Consider the following 22343-nt stretch of genomic DNA (forward strand, 5'->3'; position numbering starts at 1 on the left):
TCGGACGTGCCCTAAACACCTCCATAGGGAGGCGTTCGGGTGGCATCCTGACCAGATGCCCGAACCACCTCATTTGGCTCCTCTCCATGTGGAGGAGCAGCGGCTTTACTTTGAGCTCCTCCCTGATGACAGAGCTTCTCACCCTATCTCTAAGGGAGAGACCCGCCACCCGACGGAGGAAACTCATTTCGGCCGCTTGTAACCGTGATCTTGTCCTTTCGGTCATGACCATAGGAGAGGATGGGAACATAGATCGACCGGTAAATTGAGAGCTTTGTCTTCCGGCTCAGCTCCTTCTTCACCACAACGGATCGATACAGCGTCCGCATTACTGAAGACTACGCACCGATCCGCCTGTCGATCTCACAATCCACTCTTCCCTCACTCGTGAACAAGACTCCGAGGTACTTGAACTCCTCCACTTAGGCAGGGTCTCCTCCCCAACCCGGAGATGGCAAAAAAAGATGGGAATTTTTTTTTTAAAAAGGCTATTAAAAAAAACTTTAGAAACACACAACGTAGGAATTAGTGCAGTAGCTAACGACGACAATGCTCTGCTGACTGAATGAGCACCGGGATGGATAAGCCCAACGACAATGGATGTGCTGCAGGCACACAATGAGTGGATGAAAGGTTTCTACATTGAGACAGGGTTTGTACAACAAAGCATATTTTCAATTCGATCTGTGGTTCGTAAATCAAAAAGTTCGATCAACGAGGAGTTCATAAATGACCTTAAATGACACTTACCAAACAGCCAATCAGATTGTTTTGATGTCCTCGTCAAAATACTCCCAACCGATGAGATAATTTTTGCATGGTATCTGAGGGCGGTTATAATTTGTTTCAATGAAGTTATTGGCTGGTAGTAGTCACACCCACAATTTACCATTACACAATAACCTTTAATGTACTGACAATGTGTGTGAAGGGTAATGTTGGGAGACCAGGACCCGCTGGACCAAATGGACCTCCAGGAGAGGGTATTCAAGGACCTAAGGTCAAATTTACAATCACTTCCTAGAATGAACGGTTACTTACTAAAATGTAATCTTACCTAAACAATTTATTTTCAGGGTGATCCTGGATCCCAAGGTATGACTGGACCTCGAGGGCCCTCAGGAGATGGGTTTCAGGGAGCTAAAGTAAGACCTAAATATGGAATAAACACTGTGATAGACTGATCTGGTGGATGATTGATGCTTTTTTGTTGTAGGGTGACCGTGGATCTCAGGGTGAGAGGGGAATGAAAGGTGCAAAGGGAGTTTTAGGAGATCCTGGACTACCTGGTGAAGTAGTATGTAAAAATAGACTTTTTGCAACTTACCATGTCCAATATATATATTAAACATGATGGGTTATTAAGTTTTGTCAAATTACAGGGAAGAGCAGGAACAAAAGGAGTACCAGGCCTAACAGTAAGTTGTAAAATTTTTACCACACAGTTCAGACTTCTAATGATGTGTGTTTTTCCAGAGAGAAGACATTATTAAGCTCATCAAAGAAATATGTGGTAAGCGTCCCTCAAATTCCAGTCATCCAACATACAAAAGATTATTTAAATGGTTAATGAGTTTTGTCGTCATCAGGATGCGGCGTCAAGTGCAAAGAAAGACCAATGGAACTGGTCTTTGTGATCGACAGCTCAGAGAGCGTTGGCCCTGAGAACTTTGAAATCATCAAAGACTTTGTCACTCGATTGGTGGACGGGACCACGGTGGGACGCAACGCAACAAGAATCGGCCTTATCCTCTACAGCCTGGAGGTCCATCTGGAGTTCAACTTGGTCCGTTACATAAACAAACAGGATGTGAAACAGGCGATCCGAAAGATTTCTTACATGGGAGAGGGCACCTACACTGGAACCGCCATCAGAAAGGCCACCCAAGAGGCTTTTTACAGCGCCCGGTCCGGGGTCAGGAAGGTGGCTATCGTCATCACCGATGGTCAGACCGACAAGCGAGAGCCAGTTAAACTTGACATGGCAGTGCGGGAGGCTCATGCTGCAAATATTGAGATGTACGCTCTGGGAATTGTCAATTCTTCTGATCCAACACAGGCCGAGTTTCTGAGTGAACTCAACCTCATCGCTTCTGATCCTGATAGTGAACACATGTACCTTATTGACGACTTCAACACTTTACCAGGTGAGACTATTCATGCTAGGTGAGTCTGTTCGCTGAAGAAAAGCTAAACGATTAAACGTACAGCTGCCATGTCTGTAGCTTACTGACAAATTATTGCCAGAGATCCAGGCTTTCTTTTAAGATGTGTAGCAAAGCCTTTTTAAAAGCTATTTGGCCACGTAGCAAGGTACAAGACAGTGGTAGGAAAATGTCCATTAGGGGAAGGAGGTCTTTTCTTCATAACGTCATGAAACTTCAAAAGCAACCTGAAAAACAAACCACATTTTTCAGTAGGTATCAAAGTAAATCCAATTAGTCCGCTCCAGACACTCTAAACCAGACCTGGGCAAATCGAGGCCCGGGGGCCACATGCGGCCCGTTAAGCTTTTCAATCTGGCCCGCCGGACATTCCCAAAAACGTTTTTAGATCTTTAAGATGTAAAGTGTAGCTGCCATTATGATGTGCAGTGATGTTTTCTAATGACCGTAAGTCTTCAACTAAGTCTTTCAATGCTTGCAATCTGCGCTTTTGCATGATATACTAGTTACTATGGTCATCTAATTACTTACTATGGTCATCTAATTAGTTCCTATAGTAATCTACTTAGTTACTATGGTCATCTAATTAGTTACTATGATAATGTAAGTCACAGCAGCTCAGACAAGGCACCAAGCAGTGTGGGTGGGCAGCGTTTCCATAGAGTGTTTCCAGAGCCTGAAATGTGGGTGTCAGGGACAGACGTGGAAGGACATTTTTACAACAAAGTTCTAAAGCTTAGTGATGTATCACATATATCAGATTGTAGGTGGGTTTATTTTTTTACCCTTGGCGTTCATATTTCACTGTTGCATTTGTGTTGTGTTTCACTTGATTGTAAAATATGTGGCTGGAGAGGGGGTGTGACGTTCATATGTTGTCAATATTCAGTGTTTTATCCTTCATAGTTAATATTGTAAATCCCACATTCTTTATTTTCATGCACATTCTGGGTGTAAAATTCCATTCCGTTTTTTAAGGCGGTCTGTCATAACGTTTTTAATTTTCAATCAGACATTATTCTGAGGTTTTGTATTAGTGTTCCTAAAAATAGATATACCGGCCCCCAGACCGTTTTTTTTTTCTCTAAATTTGGCCCCCCGAGTCAAAATAATTGCCCAGGTCTGCACTAAATTGTTAACACAAAACACATGTTTTCATTTTTGCTACGCACAGGAAACAGTGCAAAAAGCAAACAAATGACAAATTACATGGATAATTGAAAATGTAACATCCCTTTTGCAGTGGTAATGACAATGTGTTTGGATGGACTTACATTAGCAGTATGCTGCGTTCAGTGACACTCGGGGAAACACTCGGCTTGGGGTGAACATCATACTAAAACCGGGGCGCATGAAAACCGAGGTAACAATGTAGTTGAGTTTGAAGCAGTGCCTCTGCAGGTTGCAGCCAAGCACTGGACTTTATTTTCAAACTGTTGCTTTACCACCAGACCACAGTGATCAATTGATAATGAATGAAAAAACTGAATATTTGTTTAATTTCAGCACTGGAGTCTAAGCTCGTCAGCCAGTTCTGTGAGGATGAAAACGGTGCCCTAATCTACAATCGAGTCACAAACGGCCACCGGAACGGGCTTGGTGTTAACGGACACATTGGTTATGGAGGACATAACAATGTACATAACAACAACAACAACGGGAATGGATTTAACAACAACGAGAAGGAGGTCACAAATCTGAGACGTATAAACGACCGAGGCCGTGGTGACACTTTCACACTGCCAATCAGTCCTGATACACTCCCTATTCAGGTCTTAGGCCAAATTATTGACACCAAGTTAATCAAGCAAATACTAATATTTTTTTCAAATTGTGTGACTTCAGGTGGTAGAAGATGAAGATGGTGAAGATTTAGATCTAAGAGCCCAAGTGAGGGCCAGCAGCACCATGGCTGTAGTGAACAAAACATATTTGTCACATGGGAAGGAAAGTTCTGTCTCGAACGAGGCAGACTTATCATCATCATCATCATCATCATCATCATCATCCTCCATACAAGTTTCAGTTTCTTCCTCAGACCCTACTCAGTTGAAGCCAAAAAGTGAGTAATTCATACCATTTCACACATTTTACAAACCCCGTTTCCATATGAGTTGGGAAATTGTGTTGGATGTAAATATAAACGGAATACAATGATTTGCAAATCCTTTTCAACCCATATTCAATTGAATGCACTACAAAGACAAGATATTTCATGTTCAAACTCATAAACGTTGTTTTTTTTTTGCAAATAATAATTAACTTAGAATTTCATGGCTGCAACACGTGCCAAAGTAGTTGGGAAAGGGCATGTTCACCACTGTGTTACATGACCTTTCCTTTTAACAACACTCAGTAAATGTTTGGGAACTGAGGAGACACATTTTTTAAGCTTCTCAGGTGGAATTTTTTCCCATTCTTGCTTGATGTACAGCTTAAGTTGTTCAACAGTCCGGGGGTCTCCGTTGTGGTATTTTAGGCTTCATAATGCGCCACACATTTTCAATGGGAGACAGGTCTGGACTACAGGCAGGCCAGTCTAGTACCCGCACTCTTTTACTATGAAGCCACGTTGATGTGACACGTGGCTTGGCATTGTCTTGCTGAAATAAGCAGGGGCGTCCATGGTAACGTTGCTTGGATGGCAACATATGTTGCTCCAAAACCTGTATGTACCTTTCAGCATTAATGGCGCCTTCACAGATGTGTAAGTTACCCATGTCTTGGGCACTAATACACCCCCATACCATCACAGATGCTGGCTTTTCCACTTTGCGCCTATAACAATCCGGATGGTTCTTTTCCTCTTTGGTCCGGAGGACACGACGTCCACAGTTTCCAAAAACAATTTGAAATGTGGACTCGTCAGACCACAGAACACTTTTCCACTTTGTATCAGTCCATCTTAGATGAGCTCAGGCCCAGCGAAGCCGACTGCGTTTCTGGGTGTTGTTGATAAACGGTTTTCGCCTTGCATAGGAGAGTTTTAACTTGCACTTACAGATGTAGCGACCAACTGTAGTTACTGACAGTGGGTTTCTGAAGTGTTCCTGAGCCCATGTGGTGATATCCTTTACACACTGATGTCGCTTGTTGATGCAGTACAGCCTGAGGGATCGAAGGTCACGAGCTTAGCTGCTTACGTGCAGTGATTTCTCCAGATTCTCTGAACCCTTTGATGATATTACGGAGCGTAGATGGTGAAATCCCTAAATTCCTTGCAATAGCTGGTTGAGAAAGGTTTTTCTTAAACTGTTCAACAATTTGCTCACGCATTTGTTGACAAAGTGGTGACCCTCGCCCCATCCTTGTTTGTGAATGACTGAGCATTTCATGGAATCTACTTTTATACCCAATCATGGCACCCACCTGTTCCCAATTTGCCTGTTCACCTGTGGGATGTTCCAAATAAGTGTTTGATGAGCATTCCTCAATGTTATCATTATTTATTGCCACCTTTCCCAACTTCTTTGTCACGTGTTGCTGGCATCAAATTCTAAAGTTAATGATTATTTGCAAAAAAAAAAAAAGTTTATCAGTTTTAACATCAAATATGTTGTCTTTGTAGCATATTCAACTGAATATGGGTTGAAAATGATTTGAAAATAATTGTATTCCGTTTGAATTTACATCTAACACAATTTCCCAACTCATATGGAAACGGGGTTTGTAGAAAAAAACTAAACAATCTCAGAGCGTATGTCTTCTTCAGAGGTCTCCCTTCGCGACCCCCGCTGTGACCTCAACTTGGACCAAGGCACTTGCCGAGAGTACAGCATCCACTGGTACTACGACAAGCAGGCTAATTCCTGTGCACAGTTTTGGTACGGAGGCTGCGCTGGAAATGAGAACCGTTTTGAGCAAGAAGATGAATGCAAGAAGACTTGCGTTCGATTGAGGAAAGATACAGAAAGTTTTTAATAGTAAATATTAGGGGTGTCCAGATCGGATATTGATTTCGGATTAAAAAAAAAAAACAAGTATCGGATAATATCGGTTGCCTTTAAAATCTCCGATGTGCGATACAAGAAGTCTTGCAGCGTGTTAAATTGTGCAAAGTTAACATCTAAATGTCCTCCAATAGTTACACAAGGTCGATCCTTTCTTGTGTTTAAGTGAAGTCATTTACATATGGTAAACATGGTAGGCGATAGGCTACTAGGAACTGGCAGCTACACAACAGCTAAGCAAACAATAGCACACAAATTAGCTTAAAATACAACATGTGTCAATATAAACAAGGATCAAATAATTATTATTTGATTCTCCAAGGCAGAAGCATATTAGAAAGTATCCAGTAACAAACGTGTTCACATCATTTAGCTTACTGTATCATTAGTTTATCTTAATGAATAATTGTGACCACTAGATGTCGCCAAAACATAGATTACCACTTAGCATACATCTGTCATAAATTTACTGTTTTTTATACGTACCATTTGTTCTTTGAGTAAATGTACTTGATCAAACCTTTTCTAACATTCCAGACTACAAAATGAAATTATTTAATCCCATAAGGTTAGAGATGTTCCTACCAACCATTGTTCTCTTTTTGACTTGCTCAAAGCTTTTTTTATATGCCAATCTATAAAATTATACAAGTATTGGTACTGGGATAGGCTCCAGCACCCCAAGAGGGACAAGCGGTAGAAAATGGTTGGATGGACTATGATTCCTGTGATATCTTATTGGATTAATATCAATCAATCAATCAATCAAAGTTTATTTATATAGCCCTAAATCACGAGTGTCTCAAAGGGCTGCACAAGCCACAACGACATCAGTATTAATATCAGTATTGGCCAATAATATCAGGAGCATATTGGAAGTGGAAAAGATGCATCGGGACACCCCTAGTAAATATATATATATATATAAATTGATGATGCTTGAGTAGTCATTTTGTTTTTCAAAGCAGGATAAAGAAAAATAGGAAATGTGGGTGTTTCAAAATTACAATCATTTTCTGACATCAATGTTTTTTCATTGGAAAACTCCAAAATCGGAAAAAGAATATACTAAGCATATTGCTGGTTCAAACAAATACATTAATGACGTGTTGATTTTGAAATATGCAAAATGTGTTATGCTATTCGACATTCTAAGCCGTGTGGTTTACATTGACTACATCTCTTTTGCAAGACAACAATAGTTTTAATGTACTGGAGTCGTGTTTTTATTGGCCGCTGCTATACAAGGCTGCTTATTTTTAAGTGCAGAAGTCTACTGAAGGTATGTGCAGAATTGATCCATACATTTGTCACAGATTTGGTTGTGTGTGACAATTTGAAAAAATGAATTTGTCGTTTTTAATAAAATATCAAAACGTGTTGATTTCTTCCATTATTTTACTCCTGCAGCTCATTTCAGGTTTTTAAAAATAATATATGAGCTAAGTGGGGTACAGTATAGTTTATCTTCATGAAATACACCATTAAAGCCCCACTTACGAACTTTTAGTTTTGGTGGATTTTGGCGACGCCAGTAGACCAAAGCGGTAATGTTTTGCCTGAAGGAAGACCACATTTCCCATGAGGACCAGCGCATAGAGCAGTGGTTCTTAACCTTGTTTGAGGTACCGAACCCCCCCAGTTTCATATGCGTATTCACCGAACTCTTCTTTAGTGAAAAATAAAATGTTTGGTTTTTTTCAAATTCAAGACAAAGTTATATGTTTTTGGTAACACTTTAGTATGGGGAACATATTCTAAGTAACAAAGACTCAATTTAGAGTTATTTGGACACTAGGGGAACATATTCTAAGTAACAAAGACTTTCAATTTAGAGTTATTTGGACACTAGGGGAACATATTCTAAGTAACAAACACTTAATTTAGAGTTATTTGGACACTAGGGTAACATATTCTAAGTAATTAAGACTTAATTTAGAGTTATTTGGTTAGGGTTAGGGCCAGGGTTAGAGGGTTAGGGTTATAATAAGGCCATGCCGAATAAGGCATTAATAAGTACTTAATAATGACTAGTTAAGAGTCAACATGTTACTAATTTGCATGTTAACAAACAACAAACATATGGTGAATATGTTCCCCATACTAAAGTGTTACCATGTTTTTTTTACTGGTGCATAAAATGAACCGTGCATGAACATCACCTTGTTCAAACAACAAAACCAACACAGTGCATAAACCGAAACTCACAACAAATTACACACCTGCAAATCAGTCTGCTGTTGCCGTATCCGTAATACGCCGATAAGGGAGAAGTTTGTATTCACACGATGAGTCGGGTGTGTCTTGACCTCCGCCGAACCCCTGAGGCCGACTCACCGAACCCCTAGGGTTCGATCGAACCCAGGTTAAGAACCACTGGCATACAGTAAGTCAGTCAGTATGACTGATCTGTCCAAAGTAGGAACCTGCATATACCACTCAAACTTTATATTTGAGGTTTGCAGTCATCACTATTATTTTTCTTTATACGGTACTTTTGAGTTTGTTGCATGGCTGCCAGTGTGGAACTACAAACTAATAAGCTGGTATTAATTGCTATGCTATTTATTGCTACCACACCAATTTCCGATAACTAACATTAGCATTATTATTACCCCGAACGGGACAAGCGGTAGAAAAATGGATGGATTTTGATTTAAGCTTCGAAAACGACTTACTAGTCCAGCAGGAACAGAGCCAAGGCAGCATCGATCTGAAATCCCTCCTCGTCTTTAAACCTCGGACAAAACTTTTCGTTTCTTTGGTTGTTTTGCAGCTTCCGCCATAATAGCAGTAAATGCATGTAGGCGTTCGCATCATCGTCCGTCTTTGTAACAAATGGGGAAAGGCAAAAGTGACATATGCCGTAAAGAAAGTCAGCACATTTGTAGTTTTTTGTGTGGCAGGGTTCTTGCCACTCTCCTCAAGGTTGCTTAGTGCCAGTGAAAGTGATTTAGACCTCCTCAGGCCATGACAGAGATGTCATTCAACTAGTTGTAAGTCCATGTATCATCTCAAGTTATGAAAATAATTTGAAGGATGAAAAGTTACTTATTGCTGCTTTAATATCAAGTTGTATACAGGGAAATCTGCATTCTTCTATATACTTCCCTCTCCCCAGCCACTTCGTCCAGCTCCTCCCGGGGGATCCAGAGGCGTTCCCAGGCCAGCCGGGAGACATAGTCTAGCCTAGTTTCTCTTGTTATATTCTTATTTTACTGTTATATTTTTATTCTCATCGTTGCTTTTTATTTTTATTCTATTGTAATATTTTCTATTTTGTCTCCATTTATACCCCCATTATTTACTTTTTACAATTTTGTACACTGCTGCTGGAATTTAAATTTTCCTGAGGGAACTCTCCCGAAGGAATCAATAAAGTACTATCTATCTATCTATCTATCTAGTCTCATCTGGCTTCTCTCGATGTGGAGGAGCAGTGGCTTTACTTTGAGCTCCCCCCCGGATGGCAGAGCTTCTCACCCTATCTCTAAGGGAGAGCCCCGCCACCCGGCGGAGGAAACTCATTTCGGCCGCTTGTACCCGTGATCTTGTCCTTTCGGTCATAACCCAAAGCTCATGACCATAGGTGAGGATGGGAACGTAGATCGACCGGTAAATTGACAGCTTTGCCTTCCGGCTCAGCTCCTTCTTCACCACAACGGATCGATACAGCGTCCGCATTACTGAAGACGCCGCACCGATCCGCCTGTCGATCTCACGATCCACTCTTCCCCCACTCGTGAACAAGACTCCAAGGTACTTGAACTCCTCCACTTGGGCAGGGTCTCCTCCGCAACCCGGAGATGGCACTCCACCCTTTTCCGGGCGAGAACCATGGACTCAGACTTGGAGGTGCTGATTCTCATCCCAGTCGCTTCACACTCAGCTGCGAACCGATCCGGTGAGAGCTGAAGATCCTGGCCAGATGAAGCCATCAGGACCACATCATCTGCAAAAAGCAGAGACCTAATCCTGCAGCCACCAAACCAGACCCCCTCAACGCCTTGACTGCGCCTAGAAATTCTGTCCATAAAAGTTATGAACAGAATCGGTGACAAAGGGCAGCCTTGGCGGAGTACAACCCTCACTGGAAACGTGTCCGACTTACTGCCGGCAATGCGGACCAAACTCTGGCACTGATCATACAGGGAGCGGACCGCCACAATCAGACAGTCCGATACCCCATACTCTCTGAGCACTACCCACAGGACTTCCCGAGGGACACAGTCGAATGCCTTCTCCAAGTCCACAAAACACATGTAGACTGGTTGGGCAAACTCCCATGCACCCTCAAGGACCCTGCCGAGAGTATAGAGCTGGTCCACAGTTCCACGACCAGGACGAAAACCACACTGTTCCTCCTAAATCCGAGGTTCGACTATCCGGCGTAGCCTCCTCTCCAGCACACCTGAATGGACCTTACCGGGAAGGCTGAGGAGTGTGATCCCACGATAGTTAGAACAGACCCTCCGGTTCCCCATGACATGACAAACATGACACAAACCTCCCTAATTGTTATAAAGCGTGCGGTTTATATTAAACATGCTTCACTGATTTGAGTATTTGGCGAGCGCCGTTTTGTCCTACTAATTTTGGCGGTCCTTGAACTCACCGTAGTTTGTTTACAAGTATAACTTTCTCCGACTTTCTAGGACGTGTTTTATGCCACTTCTTTTTCTGTCTCATTTTGTCCACCAAACTTTTAACGTTGTGCATGAATGCACAAAGGTGAGTTTTGTTGATGTTATTGACTTGTGTGGAGTGCTAATCGATGCTAACATGCTATTTTGGCTAGCTATATGTACATATTGCAGCATTATGCCTCATTTGTAGGTATATTTGAGGTAATTTAGTTTCCTTTAAGTCATCTTAATTAAATTTATATCTCATGACACACTATCTGTATGTAATATGGCTTTTAATTTTTTGCGGCTCCAGACAGATTTGTTTTTGTAATTTTGGTCCAATATTGTTATGTACTAGGCAAAGGGAAGGAGGCGACACCAAGGCAGAACTGCATTTTTGAAGGTTTATTTAAACCTTTGATGAATGTGTGGGATGTGTATGCTACCACTAGTGAGTGAATGCAGACTATGTGTGGAATTAACAATGTAGAATTTACCAGAGGGTGTTGTCGGTGCGTGTTGGATGTATCTTTCGTCGAATCCAAAGGGGAAGGCGAAGGGGAGTCAGCTGGAAGGCAAGCAGTCGGGGGCTGGAGAGAGGCAACAAGGTCAGGGTCCAAACAGTGGTCAAGGATCGGGGAAGGCAAGCAACAATCCGGGAGGAGGTCGTGAGGCAAGACACGATCACGGAAGACACAAAGGCTATCAAGACAGGAACGAGGAAGAGCACAGTGAAGGTGAGCAAGGAACGAGGGAGAGGTGCCAGACGTGATGCTTACTCGGGTGAGATTGGCTACGTTCTGGCAAAGGTCTCCTGGCTTCGCTGTCTCTTTATGCCGCTCCCTCTCGTCAAGCCCAGGTGTGCTGATGAGTGATTGCATGCAACATTGTCGCTGCCCAGCGTGAGCGTGTCCGAGTGAGCAGCCAGAGGAGGAATTGTGACACTCAGAATTATGAGAGGCACGGGTTCGAATCCGCGCCGTGACAGTCCCCCCCCCTTAGGCGAGGCACCCGGCGAGCGCCGGGGAGCATCAGGATTGGCGCGGTAGAAATCCTCTAGAAGTGAGGGATCGGTAAGATAGGAGGCCGGTACCCAAGACCTGTCCTCTGGTCCATAACCCTCCCAGTCGGCCAGATACACGAGCCCCCTACCCTGTCGACGGACCCTGAGTATTTCTTTAACTGTCCAAACCTGATCTCCATTTTCCAGGAACCTAGAGGGTGGAGGGGCAGGGACAGGGGGAGACAGAGCGCTCTCCGCTACCGGTTTTATCTGTGAAACATGAACTACAGAGTGTCTCTTAACCGAGGGTGGGAGAGCCAGCTTGACAGATACGGGGTTAATTATAGAGATGATGGGGAATGGACCAACGTAACGGGGTGCTAACTTCTTAGAAGGTACCTGAAGATTAAGGTCCTTGGCCAATAACAAAACTTGTTGGCCCGGCCGATAGGATGGAGCCGGGACGCGATGACGGTTGGCGTTGCGGCACATCTTTGCAGAAGCCTTCTCTAAGGCTGCTCGAGCGGCTCTCCACACCCTCTGACACTTCCTTATGTTTGGGCCTTAGTAGAGGGCACTGCAATCTCCAATTCTTGCTGGGGAAATAAGGGGGGTTGATAGCCCAAAGAGCATTCAAAAGGTGACATACCGGTAGCGGAGCTCCTCAAGGAGTTGTAGGAGTATTCCACCCAAGGAAGGAACTTGCTCCAGGTGGTGGGCTTCTTACTGGTGACGCAGCGGAGCATGGTCTCCACGCTCTGGTTCGCCCTCTCAGCCTGCCCGTTGCTCTGGGGGTGGTATCCCGAGGTGAGACTGACAGAGGCCCCAATCCCCTTACAAAAGGCTCTCCAGACTTGTGAAGAAAACTGGGGGCCCCGATCAGACACAATGTCTACCGGGATACCATGCAATTTGATGACGTGAAGGGTGAGGAGGTCAGCCGTCTCCGAAGCAGAAGGTAGTTTGCCAAGTGGAATGAAATGGGCTGCTTTGGAGAATCGGTCTACAATGGTTAATATGGTAGTGTTACCTCTGGAGGCTGGAAATCCTGTGATGAAATCCAAGGCGATGTGTGACCAAGGGCGGGCAGGGATGGGGAGCGGATGAAGGAGACCAGCTGGTGGTCTGTGTGATGCCTTGCTGCGGGCACAAGAAGAACATGCTGCGATAAACTCACGCGTGTCTCTGGCCATGGATGGCCACCAGAAGCGTCTACGAAGCAGTGAAAGGGTTCTTTGGAATCCAGGATGGCACGAAAACAGGCTAGAGTGACCCCAATCCGGAACTCTGGATCGCAGTTCCTGATGGACAAAGAGCTTGTTGGGTGGTCCACCCCCAGGTCCTGGATTGGAGCGCAGTGCAGTTTTAACAAGTTCCTCCACTTTCCAGGAAACCATCCCCACGATGCGAGAGGGAGGAAGAATGGGGACATCCAATGGGCGCTCAGAAGGTTCCTCCATAAACACTCTGGAGAGAGCGTCCGCCTTAGCGTTCTTGGATCCGGGTCTGAAAGACAGCAAGTAGTCGAAGCGGGAGAAGAATTGTTGCCATCTTGCCTGTCGATTATTCAGCCTCCTGGCAGAGCGGATGTGGAGGAGATTGCTGTGATCAGTCAGGATCTGGAACTGGTGACGAGCCCCCTCCAACCAGTGTCTCCATTCGGCAAGAGCTTCGTGGACCGCCAACAGTTCTCTGTTCCCAGCGTCGTAGTTCAGCTCTGCTAGGGATAGGCGTCTGGAAAAAAATGCAACTGGGTGAATGAGATTGTCAATCATAGAGCGTTGAGAAAGTACAGCACCAATCCCGGAATCGGAAGCGTCCACCTCCACGAGAAAGGCAACGTCCAAGTCAGGGTGGACGGGGACAGGGGCGGAGATTAATCTCTTCTTCAGCTCCTCGAAAGCCTTGTTAGCAGTATGAGACCAGACAAAAAAACCTTTAGGAGAGGTGAGGGCATGGAGTGGTGCGGCAATCCGGCTGAAGTCCTGGATGAAGCGTCGGTAAAATCCAGCGAAGCCAAGAAATCTCCGCAACTCCGTTTTAGAAGATGGCTGAGGCCAATCCACCACAGCATCCACCTTTTTGGGGTCGGCTCGGATGTGTCCCTTCTCAACTACAAAACCGAGGAATTCCACTGAAGAGGTGTGAAAGTTGCACTTCTCTGCCTTGACAAACAGCCGGTTCTCCAAAAGTCTCTGGAGTACGAGTCTAACATGTTCCTGGTGTTCAGCCAAACTCTGGGAAAAAATCAGAATGTCATCAAGGTAAACAACAACAAATTTATCAAGCATATCACGCAGAATGTCATTGACGAGGGCCTGAAAAACAGCTGGGGCGTTCGTGAGTCCAAAAGGCATGACCCGGTATTCGAAGTGCCCAAGGTGGGTGTTGAACGCCGTTTTCCACTCGTCCCCTTCCTTAATCCGCACAAGATGATAGGCGTTTCGGAGATCCAATTTAGAGAAGATGGTGGCTGGTGCCAATGGTTCGAAGGATGAGTTGAGAAGAGGCAGGGGGTACTTGTTCTTAATAGTAATGTTGTTAAGATGACGGTAGTCGATGCAAGGCCTGAGTGAACCGTCCTTCTTGGAGACAAAGAAGAATCCAGCTGCCAGTGGAGACTTGGATTGAGTGATGATTCCCGAAGTTAGACCCTCCGTGATGTATGTCTTCATGGCCTCTTTCTCGGGGAGTGACAGATTATAAAGCCGGCTTGCAGGTAGCTTAGGCTCCGGGAGTAGCTCAATAGCACAATCGTATGGTCTATGCGGGGGTAGAACCTGTGCTTGCTCCTTGTTGAAAACCTCCGCTAGGTCGTGGTAGCAGGCAGGTACACGGGACAGATCCGTCTGGGGGGTAGCAATACTGGGAACGTGGACTGGAGGGGAGGCAGCCCTGAGACAATTAGCGTGGCAGGGTGTGCTCCATGCCAAGATCCTGCCAGAAGACCAAGAGACGTGGGGGTCATGTTGACGGAGCCAAGATCTACCCAGCACCAGCGGGGCGACGGGGGTCTCCAGAACCCAAAAACTGATGGTCTCGCTGTGGTTTCCTGAAATGGTCATGGTAATGGGTTCAGTACGAAACCTGAGGGGTCCCAAAGGACATCCGTCCAGGGCTTGAGCAGGTTCAAGTGGACCAGGGGAATGCCCATCCCTTGGGCAAATTCGTAGTCCAGGAGACTTTCATCGGCTCCCGAGTCCAAATAAGCCTTTACTTGGATAGATTTAGAGCCCCACGCTAGGGTAGCGGGTACCACGAATTCGGGGTTCTCCTTATCTTGGGGGAAAGAAGTATGGCTCACCAGGACCCCTTCAGCTGGCGAGCCTGGTCTTTTGGTTTAGCCGGACAAAAACGAAGGATATGTCCGGTTAGACCACAGTAAAGACAAAGGCGTTGTCTGAACCTTCTCTCTCTCTCCTCAATGGTCAGCCGGGTCCTTCCCAACTGCATGGGCTCCGGGGCAGTCAGCATGGTGGTTGGAGCCATATGTGGTGGAGCTGGAGCTTTAAAAGTGGGTAGCAGTTGAGGCCGGGTACTGATCCTTGTGGCTCCCTGGGCTCGCTCAGCCGCACGTTCCGTCAATCTCTGATCAAACAAGAGTGCAAGTTTGATGAGGTCTCTGCAGGATGTGGGTCTGTCCCTTAGTAGTCCGTCCTTAATCTCCTCCGAAAGTCCTCGACGGAACGCGCTCTGGAGTGCCCGATCGTCCCACCCGCTGTCAGACGCCAGGGTCCGGAATTCCAGAGTGTAGGCCGCCACCGAGGGAAGTCCCTGCTGGATGGAGTGGAGGTGTCCCGTGGCGTCCCCCCCATTTTTGGGGTGGTCAAATACGGCCCGAAATTCGGCCCGGAAGGCAGCGTAGTCTGTGCTTAGCCCCAAGGTCCTGTCCACGGCAGCCGTAGCCCACTTGAGTGCAGGTCCCATGAGTAGGGCAAAAATGAAAGCGATCTTAGCCCCATCAGAAGAATAGCGTGAAGGCTGGTGTTGAAAAATAAGATCACACTGAACAAGAAATCCCCTGCACAGCTCAAAATCACCCTCAAAGGGTCTAGGACAAGCTATTTTGGGCTCTCGTTCCAGACCGCAGCGTTCCGGTCTTTGGACTGGGGAAGTGAGCTGCGGGGTAGCTGCAGTGGGGGTCACTCTAGGCATAAGGCAGTCCAGCCTAGAGTTAAGTCTAGAAAAAGCTCTCTCCAAATTGTCCTCAAGGGCAATAAAACGCTCTTGGTGCTCGTTAACCACGGCACTAAGCATGGACAAGCCAGAAGTCCTGGGGGCTTCTCGGGTGTCGCCTGGTTCCGCCATGTTTTTGGCCAGAACGTACTGTTATGTACTAGGCAAAGGGAAGGAGGCGACACCAAGGCAGAACTGCGTTTTTGAAGGTTTATTTAAACCTTTGATGAATGTGTGGGATGTGTATGCTACCACTAGTGAGTGAATGCAGACTATGTGTGGAATTAACAATGTAGAATTTACCAGAGGGTGTTGTTGGTGCGTGTTGGATGTATCTTTCGTCGAATCCAAAGGGGAAGGCGAAGGGGAGTCAGCTGGAAGGCAAGCAGTCGGGGGCTGGAGAGAGGCAACAAGGTCAGGGTCCAAACAGTGGTCAAGGATCGGGGAAGGCAAGCAACAATCCGGGAGGAGGTCGTGAGGCAAGACACGATCACGGAAGACACTGTGGAAGACACAAAGGATATCAAGACAGGAACGAGGAAGAGCACAATGAAGGTGAGCAAGGAACGAGGGAGAGGTGCCAGACGTGATGCTTACTCGGGTGAGATTGGCTACGTTCTGGCAAAGGTCTCCTGGCTTCGCTGTCTCTTTATGCCGCTCCCTCTCGTCAAGCCCAGGTGTGCTGATGAGTGATTGCATGCAGCCTGTCGCTGCCCAGCGTGAGTGGGGGCGTGTCCGAGTGAGCAGCCAGAGAAGGAATTGTAACACTCAGAATTATGAGAGGCACGGGTTCGAATTCGCGCCGTGACAAATATGGCTCTTTCAACATTTTGGGTTGCCGACCCCTGCCTTACAGGAAGGACTGGTCCAAACGCAACAGGTCCAAAAAGGGAGAAAAAACACAGGCTATCAAAAACAGAACTAACCTGACCTCTAAACTAACAAAAATATCAATAAACTCAAAACGCTCCGGCTGCGGAGGGAAAAAAGATGCTAAGAATACAATATGCAAACTACAACAAGGAGTGCTCCAACGGAGGCAATGCTAGGAAGCTAATCTTACCTGACAAAAGGTCTACAAACAAATGGTCTCCCGTGGGTCAAAAAGCACAAAAACGTGGCAATGGCTGTAAACAGGACTGTGGCAAAGGAACGCTGGAGGTACGCACAAGATGACACAAAACACTCTGGCACAGGACAAGAGGAGGACGAGACATTTATACACATGAGGGAGGGTGACACAGGTGGGCACAATCAGGAAATCAGGAGAGACATCAGACCAGTGAAACAGGAGGAAAAGCAAGTGATCTGAATCGAGAGGGAGTTAACATTTCAAAATAAAACAGGAAATGACAAGACAACATGAAACCAGACGAAACCCAGACAAGACTTCACCCAGGTGTGACAGTGATGTACAAAAGCCAAAAGCAGTGAAGTTGTCACGTTGTGTAAATGGTAAATAAAAAGAGAATACAATGATTTGCAAATCTTTTGTACTTATATTCAATTGAATAGACAAGATATTTCATGTTCACACTGAGAAACTTTTTTTTTTTTTTTGCAAATAATCATGAACTTAGAATGTTGGCAGCAACACATTGCAAAAAAGGCATTTTTACCACTGTGTTACATGCCTTTCCTTTTAACAACACTCAGTAAAGTTTTGGGAACTGAGGAGACACATTTTTGAAGAGGAATTCTTCCCCATTCTTGCTTGATGTACAGCTTAAGTTGTTCAACAGTCTCCCTTCTGATATTTTAGCCTTCATATTGCACCACACATTTTCAATGTCTGGACTACAGGCAAGCCAGTCGAGTACCCGCACTATTTTACTATGAAGCCACACTGTTGTAACACGTGGCTTGGCAATGTCTTGCTGAAATAAGCAGGGGCGTCCATGATAACGTTGCTTGGATGGCAACATATGTTGCTCCAAAAGCTTTATGTACGTTTCAGCATTAATGGCGCCTTCACAGATGTGTAAGTTACCCATGTCTTGGCCACTAATACACCCCCATACCATCACAGAAGCTGCCTTTTACACTTTGCGCCAAGATCGCCTTTTCCTCTTTGTTGCGGAGGACATAACGTCCACAGTTTCCAAAAACAATATGAAATGTAAACTCGTCCGACCACAGAACACTTTTCCACTTTGCATCAGTCCATCTTTGATGAGCTCGGGCCCAGCGAAGCTGTTGGCGTTTCTGGGTGTTGTTGATAAATATCTTTGGCTTTGCATAGTAGAGTTTTAACTTGCACCTACAGATTGGGCGACAAACTGTAGTTTTCTGAAGTGTTCCTGAGCCCATGTGGTGATATCATTTACACACTGATGTTGCTTTTTGATGTAGTACCGCCTGACGGACCCAAGGTCCATAGTATCATTGCTTGCGTGCAGTGATTTCTCCAGATTCTCTGAACCTTTTGATGATATTACGGAGCGTAGATGGTGAAATCCCTAATCCTTGCAATAGCTGGTTGAGCAATTTGGTTCTTAAACAATTTGCTCAGGCATTTGTTGACAAAGTGGTGACCCTCGCCCCATCCTTGTTTGTGAATGAGTGAGCATTTCATGGAAGCTGCTTTTATACCCAATCATGGCACCCACCTGTTCCCAATTAGCCTGTTCACCTGTGGGATGTTCCAAAAAAGTATTTGATGAGCATTCCTCAACTTTCTCAGTCTTCTTTGCCACTTGTGCCAGCTTTTTTATAACATGTTGCAGGCATCAAATTCCAAATTAGCTAATATTTGCAAAAAATAACAAAGTTTTCCAGTGTGAACATGAAATATCTTGTCTTTGCAGTCTATTCAATTGAATATAAGTTGAAAAGGATTTGCAAATCATTGTATTCTGTTTTTATTTACCATTTACACAACGTGACAACTTCACTGCTTTTGGCTTTTGTACTTGTGATTAGTCAGGGGTACATATGGTCAGTTTCATCGCCCCCTAACTCAGCCACTGCTCAGAGCTACATAGAAACATACCCCCTCAACCTCATGCTATTGGTTAACAGAAATAAAATAATAATAAATAAATGATTTAATATTGGATACACAATAAATATTGGAAAATCTGGCTTGGAACTGTGCTTTTGTTTACAATGAAGTGACTTTGAAGTAGGTCTCTGGCTCCACAAAAACAAAGTTTCTATTGCTACCCTTGTCTGGTTTGGATACGCAATTCTTACATCACCCCAAAAAATTGGGGGTGTAAATACTGCTTTGGGACTGTCACAATCTGCCTTTGCCGTAGTAGGACCCCAACGCAGAAAATAATAAAAATAATAACAAAAGGCGCACTCAAAAGGAATGAGGAAAAACAACTCAGGATGCACACAAAAGGTGCGGAGAAACGGAAATCTCACACAAAAGGTGTGGAAAGGAAAGGTAAACACTACACGGTAGAGCCACAGGAACAAGGAGCGCCAGAGCAGAGGATATGAACACGACTGGAAGAGTGAAACATCAGGAATCAACTAGCGCTGAGTGAATGCAAAATTACTGAATCCTACCACAACCATCTCAAAATATTGATTATTTGCTTAAAAAACACAAAATTTCTACTTTTAAAACCCCAATAACCGAACATATTATACTTTAAAAAGTACTTATCGTTTTATTCTTGTGGTGTGCATTGTGTTTGAATAAGACACTTACACACTTACTATCAATTACTGGATGTCAGCTATGGATGGCCAAATAATTACTTAATCATGTTATTTTGGTATTAAATGCATAAATGTGTCATTAAATGTGCCATTAATGTATTTAATCTAAAATTGTATTTAATTATTTAATCATTTAATTGATGCGCTTTGAGTACCTTGAAGGTAGAAAAGCGCTATACAAGTATAACCCATTTATTATTGATGTCATTTATTTCATGATTTTGTTTCACAATTTAATTGATTACTGATTTCATCATTTATGTTGTGATTTTTTTTTCACAATAAATGTATTATTTCATGATTTAACTAATTAATGACAATCGTTACAAATATTCAAATATTTATGTTGTACCATTTCAGTGCTCATTTAAGTGTTATCCGTCAAAATCAGGAGGCGGGGCTAACACGAATATCGAAGTGCTGACAAGACCCAATTGAGACAAAATTAAATAAATAAACACATTTTGAAATATTGTCATGGATAGATGGATTAAATAGATTAATAAGACATTTTTTTTAAAATAAAATATCTATGTTTTAGTGTCCATTATAATTCATTAATGGCACATTTAAGTAAATATTTAAGGATTTATATACATACATATATTTAATATTTTTCCATTTGATTTAGCCCTCTGGAGTAGCAGGATAAGGCAGTTCAACCATGTGATTTACTTACCCGATCACCAAAAATAGTTACTGACGCCAATGAAAACCTCACTATTAAATTCAACAAAAGAAAGTTACTTGAATTGTTTACAAATTTAAATATATTTACTGTAAATTACCGATAATTTTAATGATTTCACTATGAAAAGGTTTTAAATTGTTGGCAAAGTTCAGTCCCTTTGACTGCGGAAGTGGTTTAATGGGTGAAGTTTTTGGAGATCTTTATTATCTGAAATACGCAAAATTTGGAATTTTGGATTTGTTTTTTTTTTCATATTTGAGTTGCTAAACGGCAGGGAGTGATTTGCATAATTTTCAGCCGATGACCCGTATTGCTTGGATTTTACGTCCCGGCCATTAAATTTGTGTGGTGGTCAAGCTAGCTCTGTTCTCAATGGGTACTAGGCGCCATTTACTGTACCCCCTTTTGAGGAAAAAAATGCCCTATGCTTGTGTTGTTTTCGGCTGTATGAATCGTTTAAATCGCGAAAAATAATATTTGTTTCCTCAGAGTTCTTCAAGAGATAATCAAAAAGGGCGAGTGCAAGATTTGACGAAACCACGATGAGAAAAGCATGCAGCTCACATCCCAGTCCAAGGGAGCAAAGTCCAAGAATGCATGAGTTTGCAGTGATCACCTTGTTAAAGGTTTGTTTGATAAACTTTTAACAGTTATTATTTGCCATTTAAGTATTATCTTAATATTATTTGAATTTCTTAAACACATGTTTGCTACAAGTGTTTCGAAAAGCACCAACTTGCCGTGTCTAGATAAAAGAAAGCAAATGTCAGCTTCCATGAAATGCTCAGTCATTCACAAACAAGGATGGGGCGAGGGTCACCACTTTGTCAACAAATGCCTGAGCAAATTGTTTAAGAACAACATCTCAACCAGCTATTGCAAGGAATGTAGGGATTTCACCATCTACGGTCTGTAATATCATCAAAAGGTTCAGAGAATCTGGAGAAAACACTGCACATAAGCCATGATATTACTTACCTTTGATTCCTCAGGTGGTACTGCATCAAAAAGCGACATCAGTGTGTAAAGGATATCACCACATGGAACACTTCAGAAAACCACTGTCAGTAACGACAGTTGGTCGCTACATCTGTAAGTGCAAGTTAAAACTCTACTATGCAAAGCCAAAGCCATTTATCAACAACACCCAGAAACGCCGCCGGCTTGGCTGGGCCCGAGCTCATCTAAGATGGACTGATCCAAAGTGGAAAAGTTTTCTGTGGTCTGACGGGTCCACATTTCAAATTGTTTCTAGAAACTGTGGACGTCGTGTCCTCCGGAACAAAGAGGCAAAGATCCATCCGGACTGTTCTAGGCGCAAAGTGTAAAAGGCAGCATCTGTGATGGTATGAGGGTGTATTAGTGCCCTGTGTGTACACAGTGGAGATGGTGGCAGTGTTGGTGGCATTAAATGGGTGGGACTAACATTGCAAAATAACTGGGCATCAGTCCTTGAGAGTATCACACCATTTCACTCAGACAGGAGACAGGACATTTTATATCAGATCTTGCACGGTCACACAAATAAATAACAGTGGGGGCTAGGTAACATTCTTTGGGTGCCAGCACATGTGGGGGTGGTGTTGGGGAATGAGAGGGCGGACAAGTTGGCAAAGAGCGTACTGAAAATGCACGTTAACATCAGCGAAGCAGAACTGAAAAGTGTAATTAAAGGGGAAAGTATTCAGACTGGTACACAGAAGAAGACATTTGTAACTAATATAACAACATGTCAGAGTTTTGAAGATGGGCAGAAAGGACCGGAGAAAAGAAGTGGTGATGAGCAGGTGAAGGATAGAACAACTTTGAACTTGATACTGGATACTTGTTGTGTCAGGAAGAGGAGTCGGTAGAAGATATTGTGCGACAAAGGGGAGGTGATGAAGAGAGAGCTGATGGGAGGGAGAATTAAATGGATTCTTGAATATAAGTGAACGAGTGCACCAAAGAACGTCTCTAGACCTTTTAAAGAGCATGAGGTTGTTGAAGAAAATATGAGGGAGTGAGGCATAGACATCTATTAAGGGTACGCAGCATGGAGCGCTACTGCCTACT

At 43.9% G+C, this 22343-nt stretch overlaps 2 protein-coding genes across 4 annotated transcripts in view; one reads left to right on the plus strand and one right to left on the minus strand.

The window, feature by feature from the left end:
* Positions 1 to 7407, plus strand: part of col28a2a (collagen, type XXVIII, alpha 2a) — an 84589-nt gene extending 77182 nt beyond the window's left edge. For all 3 annotated transcript variants that reach the window (XM_062069848.1, XM_062069849.1, XM_062069850.1), the window contains exons 27-35: positions 932 to 1000; positions 1077 to 1145; positions 1217 to 1297; positions 1383 to 1418; positions 1477 to 1513; positions 1590 to 2147; positions 3672 to 3937; positions 4011 to 4227; positions 5878 to 7407. In XM_062069848.1, the coding sequence (XP_061925832.1) occupies positions 932 to 1000; positions 1077 to 1145; positions 1217 to 1297; positions 1383 to 1418; positions 1477 to 1513; positions 1590 to 2147; positions 3672 to 3937; positions 4011 to 4227; positions 5878 to 6086 (1542 nt within the window). In that variant the 3' untranslated portion in view covers positions 6087 to 7407. The remainder of the gene's footprint in view (positions 1 to 931; positions 1001 to 1076; positions 1146 to 1216; positions 1298 to 1382; positions 1419 to 1476; positions 1514 to 1589; positions 2148 to 3671; positions 3938 to 4010; positions 4228 to 5877) is intronic.
* fastkd1 (FAST kinase domains 1) overlaps positions 1 to 22343 on the minus strand; it is a 154316-nt gene that overhangs the window by 46828 nt on the left and 85145 nt on the right. The window lies entirely within an intron of this gene.

This window comes from Entelurus aequoreus, linkage group LG14 (assembly GCF_033978785.1).
Source record: "Entelurus aequoreus isolate RoL-2023_Sb linkage group LG14, RoL_Eaeq_v1.1, whole genome shotgun sequence".
Classification (NCBI taxonomy): Eukaryota; Metazoa; Chordata; class Actinopteri; order Syngnathiformes; family Syngnathidae; genus Entelurus; species Entelurus aequoreus.